Source organism: Coffea arabica, chromosome 6c, assembly GCF_036785885.1.
Source record: "Coffea arabica cultivar ET-39 chromosome 6c, Coffea Arabica ET-39 HiFi, whole genome shotgun sequence".
In the NCBI taxonomy this organism is placed as follows: Eukaryota; Viridiplantae; Streptophyta; class Magnoliopsida; order Gentianales; family Rubiaceae; genus Coffea; species Coffea arabica.
In genome coordinates this window covers 52,079,555-52,097,394 of record NC_092320.1, presented here as the reverse complement: position 1 = coordinate 52,097,394, position 17,840 = coordinate 52,079,555, and the positions used below count along the sequence as shown (strand labels likewise).

Sequence of the window (17,840 nt, the reverse complement as noted above, 5' to 3'; positions counted from 1 at the left end):
AATTGTTTATGGTTTATGAATCAGTACATGTATCAAATAGATTTAGTGTTTCATGCATGTATTAGTAAACTATTTTGGTTATTTGATCAACTAAACAAATTGTTTGGTCTTGTCAGACCACAATTCGTGCATAATTGATAAAATTATTAAATTGATACAAAAAATATTTGCATTAAAATACCTTTTTTTGAATCATAAACATATTTTTAAAGTACTTGTTCTTAACTCACTTTCATTATTTCTACTATGCCACCCTAATTTTTTCAATGTGGCTTATACGTGATAAATAAATTTTATTAATCTTATTATGACACCCTAAATTTTACATTTTAGCCCCATATGTAATAAACCGATTCCATTAACTCAATCATGACACCTTATCTTTTACAATTTAGTCTCGTATGTGATAAAGCGATTTCATTAATTCTATTATGGCACCCTATCCTTTACACTTTAGTTGATGTTTTTCATTAGCAAAATGAGAAAGATATTTAATAAAATATATATACATATTTTTATAATTGTTCCAAACTTAGCTAATAACTTGTACCGAACTTAGCTAAGGTCAAAAAAATATCATGGATTCCCTATCTAATTGTCTTGACAACACATGAAAAATTATTGACTAGCATAGTGTGAAAATAATGGCAAAGAACAATAAAATTCAACATGAAATTAAGTAAAATCTTGACAATCGCATGGCTGGAGTTTATTATTAATTACAATAGTCACATTATTTATGGTTTATAAATCGGTACTTGTACCAAATACATGTAGTGTTTTATGCATGTATTAGCAAACTATTTTGGTTAATTGATCAACTAAATAGCTTGTTAGGTCTTGTCAGACCACAATTTCGTACATAATTAATAAAATTATTAAATTAATACCAAAAATATTTCCATTAAAAGATTTTTTTGAATCATAAACATATTATTAATAAGACACTAAATATTCCAAAAACACTAATTTTCAAAAACACTAAATTTTCCAAAAATTATCCAACAACACTAAATTTTCAATGTTTTAATGTAACAAATAAAGTTTCAGATACAACTTGTGAAGTAAAAAAGTTCAAAATAATAACTTTATTGTTGCGATTTTTTTTCAAACAATAATTTGATCAATTAGCCGTACAAAAGAGGATGAATGTGTTATTTTTTGGTCTTAGCTAAAATGGAAGCGGGAAGCTGAAAATTGAAGAAGTACATGTGGCTGAACAAAAGAAACAGAAACGACATCGTTTTTTGTCTTTTCTCATATTTTCCCTCCACTCTGCCTGCCTTCTTCACTCACAGACTCCCAATCCCCTCACTCTCTCACTATTTCTTCTCTCTCTAGGGTCTCTCTCTATGGCGTCGACCACTGGGGTTTTCGGAAACCGCTGCAGAGCACTCATGGCAGCCGCTAAGAGCTCCGTCGCCTCCACCACTTCTGGATCCGCCGCTGCCAAAACTTCTGGCCGCAGAAATGGCATCCTGAAAAAGCAGCCTGTCTCCCCTACTCTCCGCCAGTTCGTCGGCGCACCTTGCAAAGTAAGGATATCATAAATGTTTTGGCTGATTTTATTCGTATTTTTCTGAGCACTTGCTCAACCATCGTGATTTCTACTAAAAGATCACGCACTGACTACGAATACCATATTTTCTCATGGTGTCAATTTCTCACTTTCCCAAAGTACAACAATTCATTTCACGGATATATGTTTGGCACTTTAGGACGGGTCAGGGTCGGGCCTTCATTCCAACCCCACCCCTTGGCCTATTTGGCATCGGAATCGCAGCCGTTATAACTCACTCACGCGTCCGCTCCCCATTGAGAATCTCAGAGCCAGAGACCAGGGCAGAGACTCCATTCAATAAGAAAAAATTGGTAAGTACGAACAATTCAATAAGTCTCATTTAGGTTCAATTAAATTTAAACCCCCATAAAAATAAATTATTTTTACCCATAAATAATGCACCATTATTCAATAACCTCCCGTGATTAAAAATTAATGTAGTACTACTAATCTAATGCCTTCCTTGTTAGATTAGGTCTCTGTTGTCATTGGACCACTTCATAAACCCATACCCACTCCACCGAGAAAAAGAAAAACAAATGCCATAACAATTTTTAATAAATATAGAGAGAGAAAATAGATTGTTACAAAGGGCAAAAGAAAAAAAAAGGTTTTTATCGTGACAAAAAAAAAAGGATAATCAGGAGATTGCAAAGTAAGGATTTTTATTCTTGTCATAAGGCAAAGATATAATTTGCTTGTTCTTGGCATCTTAGATTCTCTATGAATTCCTTGCATTTGTATATTGAAGCGCTAATCTATAAATATTGAGTAGTTGATTTCTAGATATCAGATGTGATTTTTGAATTCTTCAATCTGATTATGAGAATAATCGGATAAGTTTTCTAGTATTATGCTTTCTCTTGTGTACTTAGATTATAATTTGCCCTGGTGAGTTGCTTGTAGTCATGTTAATGCAATTGTAGGAATGGTATTTTTGGCATGGACTAATGAATGTTCTGCTTTCTTTGGGTTACTTACTTGAATGTATTAACTATTAAGAGGGGAACAGAAAGAAGATTCTAACTTTTTATCTCAAACTTAGGATTAGTTATACAATACTTAAGAATGGATATCCGATGGAACCTTGCTTTCTTCAAACTTGTGGACAAGAAGGTTGCCTATTTCATTTCCTGACATCTTCCTCTTCCCTTTGTAGTGACTCCAATTTTTTGTGCATGAACTATAATGAGGGCATGGAAATACTGCCCTGTTCCCTTTTTTTTCTTGTTTGTTGTGAACAACAAGTGTTTTGATGAAATTTTGTTGCTAGGTTGCCAGCTTGTGTCCGTTCATTTTTTTGGCTAGCTTTTGCCTACTACTGCCCTGCTATTAATCCTTTTTGTCCTGTTTGTAACTAATCTTTGAGAAAGCAAGAAGAGAAAAACTGTAAATGGAAGTGAGTTAGCAAGCAAACAAGAGGATGGACATCATACTTTTATTTTCAAATCAAGTAGATGTAATCAAGTAGAGTGGTTAAGGACATTGCTGCAAGAACATTGAGGGTATATTGCAATTCGTTGCAAATTCAATTATGTGCTACATGTGAAGATCACATAATTTAATGGCCATTTGTGCTCAAGTTGTAGTTATGCTTGACTATTTTCATTTTAACAAGTCATTGCATTCAAAAACACAATAAAATCATCAAGTGACGTGGTAACTGAGGGGAAAAATTTTTTTGGTACCTTGATGTGAAGCAATGAGTAACTTTTTAAGTGTGCTCAATATTTGTACTATTACAGAGTGGAGTAGATTGCTAAAGTACCGGGGTAATTCTTTGTATGTTTCATATTCTGCAGAATTTGGAGTGAAACAGTCTACCATTACTTGGCCTTCTAATAAATTCTTGCTCTAGCTTCTTCTGGTGCAAGTTTTATACGTCACAGAGATTAGTAAAGCATTTTCAATGTATTGAGTTTCCTAGCTTGTATCTTCTCCATCTCAATCTTGTGAATTGGATTTTCAGATGGATGTCACACAACGACTTGAAAAAGCTAGCCCTTTTCGGTTGCCCTTCTCTTGGCAAGAAGATTGTCTTTTCCTCTAAAGATTGCGTAGATTCTTGAAAATTCAAGAGAACACTGTGAGTCGATTCCCTATCTTTTGCTATTCGTTTTGTAAATCATTTAAATTTTGTAAATGGTTGGTTTAGAACTGAAGCTAGAAAAATGTTAGTTTAGTTGTTCTCTTGTGCAGCTATTAAATTAGAAGGGATGTTTTTGATTGAAAGCATTTTCAAAACTACATAAGATATATCTGTTTTCCACATGATATATCACCTGGGACTTCAAAGGGTCGTGGGCTATGCAATTTGGAGGTTAAATGTTAAATGTTACTAAACTTTGCACCTTTGAGTTTTGAACATGGCAGCATTGGCTAGTTAAATTCTTGATGAGATGCCGCATCCTTTTCAACTACATTTTGAGATGGAGAAAATTTATAACATTCCTGCAAAACTTTTTAGAACGAATTTGTTGTATGTAGTTGTGTTCATAACTGTGAAAAATAAATTATTGGTGTGGCTTTATTTGAATTGTTCAAAGTGATCATGTAATTGTCTTTTTCACTGCTACTGTCTTAAATTATCTCAATCATCCCACTTTTATCTATTTCAACAAATGAAATTACCTGGCACAAAGTCCCAATTTGAGTTTCCATGTAATTGTCATGTTGGATATGAATTTGAAGAGTGTATTAGTGATTTTTTTCTGGCCAATATGCAAAAGAGGAATGGCAAAAGTTGTGCTTTTCGAACCTGTTCTCAGAATAAACTTGAATATGTTGATTATGCTGTTAAAAGTGCTAACCTGTTTGTAGCATATGTTGATTATTCATTCAAATTCAATGGTGTATGGTTGTAATAGCATATTTTCTGATTAAAGTATACTCTAATGCATTTAATAGTTTATTTTCAATGCAGTCCAGCTTCATATTGATCATGAGAAGACTATTGGATATGCTGATAGAGATGATTGAAATCTGACATTGGTGCTGTAATCTATGCTTTAGTTTAGAAATCTAGTACTCTATCTCTTGGGAAGTATATGTATTGGTTATTATTATTTGAACTGATTATGTGGGATTTGGGCCCCAACATTTGTGATTCACTTTTATTTTGATTAATTTAAAGATATGTTATGATCATATATATGAATTTGCGGCATATCTTTTATGTTGATTTTATTTTTTGTCAAATTGAATGTTTTACTATAATTGTTGAAAATACCATGGCAATACTATATTTGTAATGGTCAATGTCAACTCTTGAAGACAAAACTCAGTGACAACTTTCAAAGGAAGGTTGTCACTAGCATGCAAGTTCACCAAGCCTTTTTGTCAAATTGAGTTTTGCTATAATTGTCGCAAATGCCGTGACAATGATGAACAATTGCAGCTTGCTAAGATAAAGTTCAGTGACAACCTTTATGCAAGTTCACTAAGTGACGATTATTTCTGTCACCGAATACTAGGACTGATAGTGACAAGTTCAAGTCGTCACTGTGGACTTCAAATTTGTGACGACTTTTGCTCCATTTATGACAAAATATATGTGAAATAGTGACAAGAAAATTGTCACAGAATGATAACCATTAGTGACGACTTTGTCCTCGTCATTAAATAACAAGATTTAGTGACGACTTTCAAAGGGTTGTCACACGTATCCATTTGTGACATAGAATTAGTGACAACGATGTGACAATGGAAAAAGTCATCACTATACTCATATAATGACGACTTTTTGATTTTTAGTGATGACTTTTTGTTGTCACAAAAGGCCAAATTTCTTGTAGTGAAATGTGCTTATCTTGAATTATTGCTAAATGATTTCTTGTGAAGTGTATTTCAATTGTCCCTCGCCTTCTAAGTCGAGAGTGTACTTTATCGCACTCGGCTTAGTTAAGCTTGAAGGTCGATAATTGACTGAATGTTACTGTAAGTGTGTATGAATGTAAGCCGTATGTGTGCCTCGCCGCATCGGCTGAACGAGGCCCCAAAGCCCTCTATTCAACGGACTATTCGAGCTAGCAAAGGGTTTGGTCGGGTAGGATGGTAACTTTGGGTAAATGTTTTGGTATACTCGAGTATTACCATGAGGTTGGGAGATTATTGAATTGATTATTAAATGTAGGGGATTGTTTATTGTTTTGGAGGACATAAGGAGGTGAAGTGGCGGAATGTGCAATGATATTGAAATGAATATACAATGACAGTGAAATGAGTGTCTCTTGACACTGAAATGAATGCTCAATGATATTGAAATGGCTCTAATGCGAGTACCGTATCCTTTTAAAAGTGATTGTTTAGTGAAGTGTTTCCTCAATTGCTTAATGAAAATGATTGTACAGTGAAATGTGCACTACTTGCTTAATTGTACTAATTTAAATATTTATTAAATGTTACTTGCTCGGCAAACCTTACTGAACTTTAACTCAAACCTTTTAGCTTTGTTTTCCTTACAGGAGATTGGTGGTCAGGGATCGATCGAGAGATGTAGGTAGATAGCAAGAAAACTTTTTGTGATTGTACATCTTTTAGTATCTTATTAAGGTTGAAATTTTGTGTCGAACTTGGTATTGTAAAAGATTTGAGCGTTTGGATTTAGTTTATCAAATGTTATCTCTGAAATTAATGTAAGTGAGTAAGTCCTGGCGAGAATTAGGCAGGCGATCCGCTAACTTTTAGGGTATGCCCTAGGAGAAAGTGGGGTCATCACAAAACCCAATCAAATTCCCCCAAATCCCCCCAAAACTCCATAAAATCCAAGCCAAAACACCAAAAAGCCCAAGCCAAAACCCCAACAAAGTTTGGAAAAGAAAGAAAAGAAAAGGGGTCCATCGGCCCATTTCCCTTTCTTTTCAAAAAAAAATTTCCAGCTTCATGAACGAAGCCAGCAAGTACGTGAAACCAGAAAAGGCCAGCTAGTTTTCTTTGGCTCTTCAGATTCGTTTTTTGCTTCCCATTTTCTTTCCCCCCAAGTTTAGCAAGTACTAGTACACATCATCACCAGAAAACAGTTGGCTTTTTCTGGTTCCACATAGTTGCTAGCTTCGTTCATGAAGTTGGAAATTTTTTTTTGAGTCTCATCTTTCGCATCTTCGTGACCTCTTCAAGGGATCATTTGTGGATTTCACAATTAATGTGATTTGCACCAATTAAATTTTGAAGAGACATTTCATTCCTCTTGACACCCTCTAGGTCTAGGTTTGCATCCATATAGAAGCATCCAAATTCGATAAGTTTTATAAGTTAGATTAGAAAAATTTTGACTAAATCTTGCAACTAGTTTTGGTTAGGTTGAAAAAGTGTTTTAGATCAATCTTTGCCTTCTTTTTCTTCAACCATGACTGCTAAATTCATTTTCTCTCATTTTCAAAGATGTGGAGTCGTTTAAAAGGGTTTTATTTGTTTTTTTTTTTTAAAAATATTTTTTGAGTGACTTGATATACTTAAATTCGATACCAAGTGAAAACTCTATTTTTAAAAAAAAATCCTTTTAGACTATTATTTTGGACCCAAACCGTCGCATTTTCTATGTCCTATTTTAGGCCATTTTTCTTTATCAAATACTCATTTTAAATACCCTTCTCTTTTATTTTCAAAAATAGGGAGCGACAGTCATTAACTTAACTACTTCACCTCATTTTTTAAGTAGGTTTTATTAATGAATAATCCACCATTTTAGATTGTGGTAGATCCACAAAAGATGGTTTGATAATAAAAAGCCATATAATCAAATAATATGAGAGATGGAAGAGGTTTACCTATTTCAAGTGTTTCATAGATATTACCTTATAGGAACACCACTTGACAATTGTCCAAAGGAACGTCCGCATATCCGTCTTGGGTAATGACATCCTTACAACTTACTTCTTCAAAATACTCCTCAAGAGGAGTTAATTGTGAATCATTCATGCTCATCTCTTGAGGTTCAACATTATAGTTCCAAAGACACAATTATGTAAAATGGATATTTCCTCATTAGAGCACAAATTGATCAAAATGCAATCCACTTTCGCATACAACATTCTCACTATTCACAATAGTTTCGATTTGCATATAATTAGAAGAAATAATTTCACACAAATCACACAATTGATTTTGAATTCTACCTATGTGAGAAGTTAATTCATCTAATATATTCTTAATGTTATCAAAACTGTCGGAAGTAACATTAGCTAGCATTTCAATTGCTAATTTTCAAGACAAAGGTGCATTAGCTAACCTTTCATTGACTAATTCCCAAAATGGCTTTGATTCAAGTAAGACAAATTCGGATTGATAATCATAAAAACACGGAGAATCATTATATCTACAATTATTATTCCAATTATAAGCATAAGAATTAACCCAATTAGAACCATATTGATCAAAATAAGGGTTAAAATGCTCAAATTCGTCATAATAATCTATATTTTGTACTTGTCTACATGTATGAGTAGTATGATATCCTCCATACAAGTCACAAATCACATGATTAGAATTGAAAGCATTAACATTCCTCTTTCGTTCGATCATATATGTAATGATGTCCAATTGAAATTTTAATATTATAAAATCAAATTTAACCTTTAAGGTTCTTCAGCCATTTTTGAAAGACAAACCTTCGGACATTCTTTGATTACCTCCATAGTTGTAGTTTTGAAAATCACAGTCTATTGCCGAATTTCTTTCTCTCAAGCTTGTATCCACTTTCATTTACCATCCTCCTTAGAATCTAAAAACACTTTCAAGCAATTTCAAAAGCAAGATTAGTCAAGAAGAATAGCGTAAAAGATATAAACCAAAAACAAGACTCTAAACACAAAACAAAAACTCAACAAGACACTAAATATAACAAATAAGACACTTGAAACAACAAAAACAAGAAAAGCAAGTAAAAATGTGTAAACTAATAAAGTTGTTTTTAGCACCAATGTTGAACCAAATCTTCCCAAATAACGGAGCCAAAAACTTGATGAGATTCTACCATACATCAAATTTTAATAAAACCTAAATACCCCATTTTTTGCAAGTATGCAGATCGTTTATCAAGTACAGGGATGTTAGGTGTCGATCCCACATGGCAGATTATAAATTGTCAATGGTTTTTGAATTCCTTTATTATTTAGATGATCACAAATGCAAGAAATTAAATCTACACTACAAACATGAAATAAATGTAGTAAAAATAATAATAATAATCTTTTAGGATTATGGAATTCCTCACTATTTTTACAAGTGAAATTATTGGTTAACTAAATGTTATTATTTTGACTAGTTATGACATAATTTTCTAATGTATGTGAAATCTACTCTTGTAGTGAAATCAACTATACTTGTAACTAAGCCATAGTTACTCTCGTGATTATGAAATTAATTACAAGTTTATTTCTTCTATGAAATTACATGGAACAAGCCACTAAAGCCACAACCATGCTCATCTACTTTCATGAGTGAACTCTCTAGGTTTAACACTTCTTTAAATTAGTGTCAAATCCTAATTCTTATTGCAAACTTAACTCTTAAAATTATCATAATTAATGCCCAGTTAATCATGATTAGAAAAGTAAAAGTGCTAAATAATTTGTTCAAAATAATATCATCAAATAACCAATTAAACATCACTAATAAGAAATAGAAAGTTATCCTTAACTAGTATAAACTTTAGCTAAACATGAAAACAAACATCAAGCTTGTATTATAGCCAAACATAAGAATTAATGCAAGAAACAAAGTGGTAGGATAGAAGTCACTTTTGTCACATGAGTTCCAAGCATCTTCATCTTCATCCTCTATCTCATCCAAGTTTGGCTAGTATAAGAATAGATGGAAACTATACTACTCTATACCAAACTAGTGAATTAAGAATAACTAGTGAAAAATACATTTTTAGTAGTGTCTCTAGCTTTCCAAAGTTATGAAAATATGTTTTCAAACCTCCTATTTATAGAGGAATTCAATCTCTAAATGAGTTGGTAAAGTTGATGTAAAATACTTCTTAATATTCCCAAAATATTCTTCTACAAGTCTCCATGCTCTTCTTTATAGTTGTAGCCGAAATTCTTGTTTGAAATAAGCTGAAAAAACTGTGAGAATGCAGAACAAATTGCTGTGCAAGTTGCACACACATTTACAAAATATGCAGCCTTAAGGTCACTTATTGAGGGTGTGTATTGTCTGCCTTGTATTTTTTTTTTTTTTTTGTCTTTTTCTGCTCCAACTAAAACAAAAAGGTAAAACGTTGGTTCCCTAGCATATTTGTGACGACCACACCTTCTCCTAGGGCATACCCTAAAAGTTAGCGGATTGCCTGCCTGACTCTCTCCAGAGCTCACTCACTTACAATATCACTTGATCAATTATCAACCTTCAAACTCAACTAAGTCGAGTGCGATAAAATACACTACCGACTTAGAAGGTGAGGGACAATTGAGATACACTTTGCAATAAATCACTTAGCAATATTTCATAATAAGTACCTTTGTCACATAATTTCACTCAAGTGCACACAAACAGTTAAACACATAAAATCGGAAATACTCACCAAATACCCAAATAAATTACTCTCAAGTCTCGGGTTTGTTTCCTAGCTCGCAGCTACTTCCTGAGACAAGTTCATAATTCCAAAGTAAATATATATAATTTATAGATGTTCACCTATTATTTATTATTCTATTATTTAAACTATTAAAATCAAGTTTGACTTTAAAATATAAAATATACTCAATATTTATTCCACATTTTATTTCGGGACTTATTGACTTTATTATCCTACATCAAAAAATATACGTATTTTCCAAGTTAATAATTTATAAAATATTTACATTAGGATTAAATCATTTTCCACTCAAGATTCTGAGATTAAGACTTAGGAGGACTCCATTGGTTCCCTTTTAATTAATTAAACTCTAGGTTATTTGAAAATTAAATTTTATTCCACTATACCAGCCCTTCAAATTTTATAGTCTTTAAAATATTCGTGAAGACAAGATTAAGTGATTAGAAGCCAATTTATATATATAACTATAATAAGTTGCTTTAGGGTTTCAAAATATTATAGGGGTTCATTTTACTGCTATGTTATCTGTTAAATCAAGTTTTAGCAATATACACAGTTCGGCATTCATTGTCTCCCCTAAATCCTTTCTTCCAATCTCATGTTCCAACTAGACAAATTAACTACATTTATAAAGCTACAAAGTAGCCTTATACAGATCGTGGAAAGTTTTGCTTTCGGCTAGCATCATAGCAGAATGCATCTGGAAACAAAAGAAAGTCAACAAGAAACAATAAAGATGGAAGCTTTGCCATCCTTTGGTGTTTTGATCACAACTGAAGCTACACTTATCAGATTAAGACAAATTTTATAGCGGTTCGAAGCTAAGACATAGATCTACATTTCCTATGAAGACATGGACACCCAGTTCTCGCATTTTCAGGGTAAAAAATGGACGGTCAGAAGCACATTTTGCTTCATTCTCTCGGCCAACCAACCTGCGGTCCATCGAGTTCATTAGCTCTGCTATACTCACTTTAGTTTCTGCTTGTTTCTGTCTTACTTGTTGAGGTTAAGGGACTTAAGATATGTCACAGCTTGCTATACTAGTTTAGAAAGTTGTAGAGGATCGCCAAAGTTTCTTTCTTTTTCTCTCTCGGTTGCAGTCACAAAGTTTCCAGCAAGACCACAGTTTATCATTTGACATTTTCTTACCTTCACTTCCTCAGTTTTTGGTCTCAATCATTCATGCAGAGGATACTTAATCTACTGCAGGTTATCCTAAGCAAAGCATAGAGGTTTATGACTAGAATTCAAAAGGACAACTGGATTAAGTCTCAGGTCTGTGCAAGGTTGCAAATTCTGACGCATAGCAGCCTGCACCAGGTTTCTTTCCTCAGTCAGTTCTCTACTCAAACACTATATGCAGCGTATTCATTCATTCATTTTTACCGAGTCAGCATGAAGTTATTGCAGATTCTTAACATTATCATCCTAAGAAATATTAAGAACAGTTATAAGTTCCAGTTTCTGCAATTTTCACAGTTTCTGCATAACATTTCTCGCACCAGAAACTAAGTTCTTAGCTAGCTCTACCTGCAGCTCAAGTTTAGCTAATTATACTATCTAATCAGCGAGTTACATCCCTAAGGTTTCTTGTCGCATACTGCTAGAATTGCTATTCCAACTCCTCAGGTCCTATCCCTCGACTTCCCAGTTCCCTTGCCTTCGTTTGTATAATTTTCTTGGTTAGCTGATGGTGAAGCTCGCAAATTCTTTTCCTCGCACTCCGTCTCACTCACTCGATTCTGTTTTAGAAAGAAAGCAAGAAAGGAAGACAGCTTTTGTTTTGCTCTTAGCCACCACCAGTTTTGTTTCTTTAAGCTGCTCACTTTCGGCCACTGCTTACTTAGCAGACTTGGTAGTATAATCCTTCCTGACAGCTGTCTTACTAAGAGCTACTCACCGCCCCAATCTCTGCTAAGTCCTACACTTCGACCGCTTAGTCTAACTGGTGCTTGTATTCGGTTCCAAGCAAATGCATTCTTCTCTCGGTCTGGGTTTTTGAATTCTGATAGTTTATGTCTTGGCCGCATGGTAGCTAGTCTAATATTTAAGGGTAGTTTGGTCTTTTAGTTGTAGTTTATTTGCTCACTAAGGCCTAAAATTTTATGATTTCATGCATGAACTCCTAACCTCATTTGTATTTTTGGGGAAAATTTCTTACGTTGTTCTAATCGATTTTGACATATTTAGCTTTAAGAAAAACTTATTAAACTTGTACTTACCGAACTTCCAGTATATATATTACGTGTCTACTAATATTTGCAAATAACATGAATTACGATATGCACGCCATAATTTATTTAATTCATAAAATTTTTCTATACCATTCTAGGATATTTCCCAAATTCTCAATTTTATAGGGATTCAATTAGGCATTTAATTTAACTGTTTATTCATTATATATAATATTTCTAATATCAAAGTAATTAAAATGAAATAAATTCAGGGCATACATATAATTTTCTCGGGTTCTCACAATATTGATGTTGCATTTCTTGCTCAGAAAATTGAACTTGTTCATTTTGTCATCTACAAATCATTCTCGAATCACATCTAATGCTATTGCATGAATTCTTCTTGATCTGAAATGATCATTAATCTTCAAATCCTACAAATGCAATACATTTTGCACATTAGACTACTCAAATACAAGTTTTGACTATAAAATAAAGCTTGTAAAAATAGAGGTTCAAAGAGCAAATTTCATTCTTAAAAACTGTAAAATCATACCAAAAATAATCAAATAAACACACTTAAAATATGCAAAATAATCAATTACCAGTATGTATGTTCTCAGTTGGAGTCTATAATAGATGTTTAGCATAATTGTCTTCTATGGTGATGAGAAGGACTCCACTACCATCGAACTGTTCTATTTCAAATTGAAGTCTATGAATATGTAGGTGAATGCAGATAATAAGTTCAATCAAATGTGTCATTTTATTAATATAGGTATCATGTTTGGGTCTTATATAAAGTTCAGAATTAAAAACATTTTGTAGGAGAAAAATATAATATCCATATAAAAGTGATAATAGATATTGTATTTAGTTACCTTGGAAGTGATTTTGGATGTATAATATGGCAGTATTGACAATTGAAATGTCTATTTGATGCTGCACCAGAAGTCTTTAAAATAGCTAGATTTGGACAAGACAAAAGTAGAAGCGATAATTTGTTTGTGGTAGTTGTATTTGTACTTTGATCCAACAGGAATTGTTCTTGTATAAAATGCATAGATATTATATAGGAAATTCAAAATATGCATGAATTATTGTTTGGAGTGAATAAAGATTTTTGAATATTTGGTAGTTAGGAGATGAAATGTCAATTTTCTATCAAAATTGGGGCAGAGTTGGAGGCTTGATGTCTTGGTGCTCCTTTTCATACAATGTTTCGTGTATGATTCTTTGCATATATGCATTGTTCTATTTGATACTATAGAATTCTACTAGGTCTAAGTTGTTTCAATAATAATGTAAGAGAAGAAAAGATTTATCTTACCGGTTCTTGAATATTGTGGTTTGTGGTAATTCAAGATTGAAGAGGATAATAGAAGTTGGTTGGGTCACAACCTTTTTTTTAAATAAAATTTTCAACTTTTATTCTCTTAAAGGAGAGACAGAGTCGAAGGGGGACATAGACCTTACCTCCCAGGAGTACAACGCATACATTAAGCTACTTGGATGGGGATGGGAGTTCTACTCCCAGCAACAAGGAACCCTAGCACTTTTGAAGGGAGGGGAGACCAATCCTGTCCAGCCTAAAGGCCCCTCGAGCTTCAGTAGGGCGTTCTGAGAGCTGATGATAGGTTATGGTACAGCCTTCATCACAGCCAATATTAGATAAGCCATCCGCCACTTGATTACCTTCCCGAAAGCAAAGGGAGATGCTAACAACATGGGGTGACAGCTGAAGGAGGGACCGGACTTCCGTGTCAATACTCCACGGGCAACGAGTTGCTCGCTGCAGGACTTGAACGAGCACCAAAGAGTCCACTTCAAGTTGCACTCTCACATAGCCACCTGAAATGCACAAGTTAACCCCGAAGAGAAGGGCATTCGCCTCAGCTTGGATGCTAGTACAATGTCGAAAGAACGTGGAGAAAGCGAACAGGAGCCTCCCCTCACTATTACGCAACACACCACTTGCTCCAGCCCGTCCGAGGTTGCCGCTAGAGCAGCCATTCGTGTTGAGTTTAAGATCACCCAGTATCGGTCTCAACCACTTCACCAACCTGAACGAATCCAGCTTGCGAAGAGAGATGAGAGAAGCATAAAATGCGGGCCATGTCGGGAAGGCCCAAGAATATCCCGGGAACTTCAGACTGAAAAGATGCCGTACATCATCAAGAATAAACCCACAGATAGCGTTTGGAGCGTAAACTTTGTCATCAAAACGCGCCTTGTTCCTAGCCTTCCAAATGTTCCAGCAATCAGGGAAGGGATAATCTGGTGGGCAAACTGCAGAAATGCATTTGTACACGAGATAAACCACAAACTAGCCATGTGACCCCATACAGAGGCACCCACATACAAGACCCCTGCTAGAGAGCCAAAAAATTTCCATGCCGCAACGGCTACCTCACCCCCACAGAAAATATGGTCTAGAGTCTCACCCGTAGCCTCAGTACAACAAAAGCACTTCGAGGGGCCAGATATACCAAACTTACATACCGTAGAGTCCAATGGCAACCGGTTTTGTAGTGGCCCAAGAATGAAGAAGGAGATTTTCAGCGGAATGAGGGGGTACCACACCCTAGAGAAGATAAAAGACCGCGGCACATGATCACGCACTAACTCGAAAGCCGTGCACAGTGTGAAGATCCCAAACTGAGAGGGTGCCCAAACCATAACATCCTCCTCGTCCTCAATCCTCGGGAGAGCAAATTGGGTAATCTCGGCGACTGTGTCGGCAGGCACCCATGCCGCCAGCAATTGAGAATTCCATCCGTCACTCGTAAAGAAATCAGAGACCCTATGATCCAAAACACTTCCTAAACGCGAGGACAAAGGCCCAGAACCTAGCCAGTTGTCGAACCAGAAATGTGAGCTCCCAGAGCGAATAACAAAAGTGATGTGTCGCTCGGCCAAGTCCCGCACTTGGAGCATCCTACGCGACGTGTTTGAAGCCCCCACTAAGGCCCCTGCCATACCTAGATGCGCATGAGCAACATACTTAGCCACCATGAATTTAGCCCAAAGAGTCGAGTTCTGCCGAAATCTCTACCACAACTTCACGGAGAAAACCTTAACAACATCAGTCATAGAGTGTAACCCCACCCCACCCTCCTCCTTAGCAGCACAAAGGTCCCTCCAGCGAATCCAATGATATTTGGCCACACCCTCATCGAAGCCCCAAAGGAAGTTTGCGAAGAGCCTCTCAATTGTAACCAATATCGATTTCGAGGGAGACACCACATCCAATAAGTGAAGCGGGATAGAGGCCAACACATGTTTTATAAGAACAATCTTGCCTCCAGGCGACAAGAGTCTATTCTTCCAGGAGCTGATCTTAGAGAGCACCGAATTGTTTAAATCCTGGAAGAAACCCTACCTCTGCCGCTCCACAAAAAGTGGACAACCAAGATAGCGTACTGGGAACTCCTTTTGAGAGAAACCCGTGATGCACTGAATTATACCCCGCCTGCCCCGAGACAATGTCAAGTGAACCATAAAACCTCTTTTTGCTGCATTTATACTTTGTCCTGAGACACTTTAATATCTTGCCAATGTCCATGAGCAACTTCAAGGGCGACGTCGAAGCACTAGAGAAGATAAGTATATCGTCCACAAACCCGAAGTGAGAAATAGGTGGACAAGACCTAAGAATCTTGAACCCACAAAAACCAAGCCGCAACAGGAGTTGGTTCAACATACGAGAGAGGACCTCAACTCCTAGAATGAACAAGGAGGGGGATAGAGGATCCCCTTGCCGGAGCCCTCACGACGCTGGGAAGAAACCACAAGGCATACCATTAATAAGCACTAAGAACCACGGATTGGATACCAGGAGCCAAACCATATCGATCCACCTTTCACCAAACCTAAATGCATGCAGGACGTTAACCAGGAAGATCCAAGGCACCCTGTCATAAGCTTTTGTCATGTCCAATTTCAATGCAACATTCCTTCCCCTATTTTTCCGTCCAATACCCGAGATTACCTCCTGAGCAAGTAAAAAGTTATCGAAAATTTGACGACCACGGGTAAAACCACTTTGATTAGGAGATATAAAGCAGGGCAGCAGTGGGGCCAGCCTCTCCGTGAGGATTCGGGAGAGCACATTGTTGAGGAAGTTGCACAGACTTATAGGCCAAAACTACGCAAAAGAGCATGGGTTCTGCACCTTGGAAATTAACACAATCAATGTCGCTGTGACTCTCCTCGGCACCTCCACTCCACAGAAAAAACTAACAACCGCATTATAAATATCTTGAGCACTGATTTCCCAAGCAAACGTAAAGAATTTTCTGGAATACCCATCAGGGCTAGCAGCACTGTCTCCATCCATAACGTGAACCACACGCTGCACCTCCTCCAGCGAAGGGACCTTTTTCGACATATCATTATCAGAAGACTGGATTAGCTTGGGGATAATGGGAGACAGAGCCCAAGAAAAGGTAGGCTCAGCCAAGAAAAGCGAGAAGAAATACCGAACCACCTTTGCACCTATTCCATCTTCCGATGTGATCCAATTGCCCTGCTCATCTTGAACCCGGTGAACAATTGATTGCAATCTCCTCTACTTAACTACCAAGTGAAAAAACTTAGTGCTCTTGTCCCCCAACTCTAACCATCGGACTCTCACTTTCTGCTTCCAAAAATTCTCCTCCACTAGCAAATGCCGCCGCCGCTCTACATTGGCGCGCTGTAATGTCTCCTGAGCTTCACTTGAGCCATCCTCCTCTACCCGCTTCTCCGCCGCAAGCACGGCCTCCTCGGCCCTCCCTGTATTGCTGAAAATGTTCCCGAAACTCTGCTTATTCCAAACTCTAATATTCGTTTTTAAGCGGGACAACTTAATGCAAACTATTTGGAAAGGGGAGCTGGTACACTCTTGTTGCCAGGAGGCCTTAACGACATCTCTGAAGCCAGAATGGGACATCCACATATTTATAAATCGAAAAGAATGGGGCTTCCTATCAACCCGCGTAGAGACCGAAAACAAGAGGGTAAAGTGATCATACAGGTCCCTTGCTAGGTGAGACACCGATACCACAAAACCAGTGTCATAGCATGAGTGATTGAGTAAGAGCCGATCCAATCGTTTCCAAATTCACGCCCGACCCAAGCGATTATTATACCACGTAAAAAAGGAGCCAGAAAAGTCGGCGTCAAACAACTCCGCGGACGATAGAAACTCCAGGAAGTCAAGTGCCTCAAAAAGGTGGAAAGGCAGGCCTCTTTTCTTTTCCCCTGTGTCCACCACAACATTAAAGTCCCTATCCACAAGCCACGGTCCATGTAAAGGTTTGTCCTGTCGTAGGGCACTCCACAATGCTCGTCTCTCCTCTCTCGTGCATGCAGCATGGACAATGGAAATAGTCAAAGGGACTGGAAGTCTATTATGGGAAACTAGAAACAAAGCATGCTGCTCCCCCTCACCCACCAACACCAGATGAAAAGGCCCATTATAGAACAACCATAAGGAACCAAAAGTATTACATACTACATTATCGAAACAGAGCCTATGCTTAAAAGCATCCATAAGCATACTACTAACACAAGTTTC

At 36.4% G+C, this 17,840-nt stretch overlaps 1 protein-coding gene and 1 long non-coding RNA gene across 2 annotated transcripts; one reads left to right on the top strand and one right to left on the bottom strand.

Moving 5' to 3' along the window:
• The first annotated feature begins 1,237 nt into the window (after positions 1–1,237).
• Positions 1,238–4,710, top strand: LOC113692513 (uncharacterized). The gene is made up of 4 exons (XR_003448967.2): positions 1,238–1,535; positions 1,719–1,872; positions 3,531–3,647; positions 4,485–4,710. It is a non-coding gene; the product is annotated as an uncharacterized lncRNA (long non-coding RNA).
• Positions 4,711–16,427: 11,717 nt separating this feature from the next.
• LOC140008788 (uncharacterized) lies at positions 16,428–17,219 on the bottom strand. Its single transcript, XM_072053666.1, has 2 exons — positions 16,917–17,219; positions 16,428–16,808 (listed from the first exon to the last, which is right to left on the bottom strand). Exons 1-2 carry the CDS (start codon positions 17,217–17,219, stop codon positions 16,428–16,430), a joined length of 684 nt encoding a protein of 227 aa, XP_071909767.1.
• Between the last annotated feature and the right edge of the window lie 621 nt (positions 17,220–17,840).

Bases quoted from the DNA above. Each gene is read 5' to 3' on its own strand.
- LOC140008788 (XM_072053666.1), bottom strand. From the start codon at position 17,219: ATGTGGATGTCCCATTCTGGCTTCAGAGATGTCGTTAAGGCCTCCTGG. The intron at 16,809-16,916 runs GTGAGAGTCCGA...CAAGATGAGCAG, and splicing joins AGAATTTTTGGAAGCAGAAA to GGCAATTGGATCACATCGGA.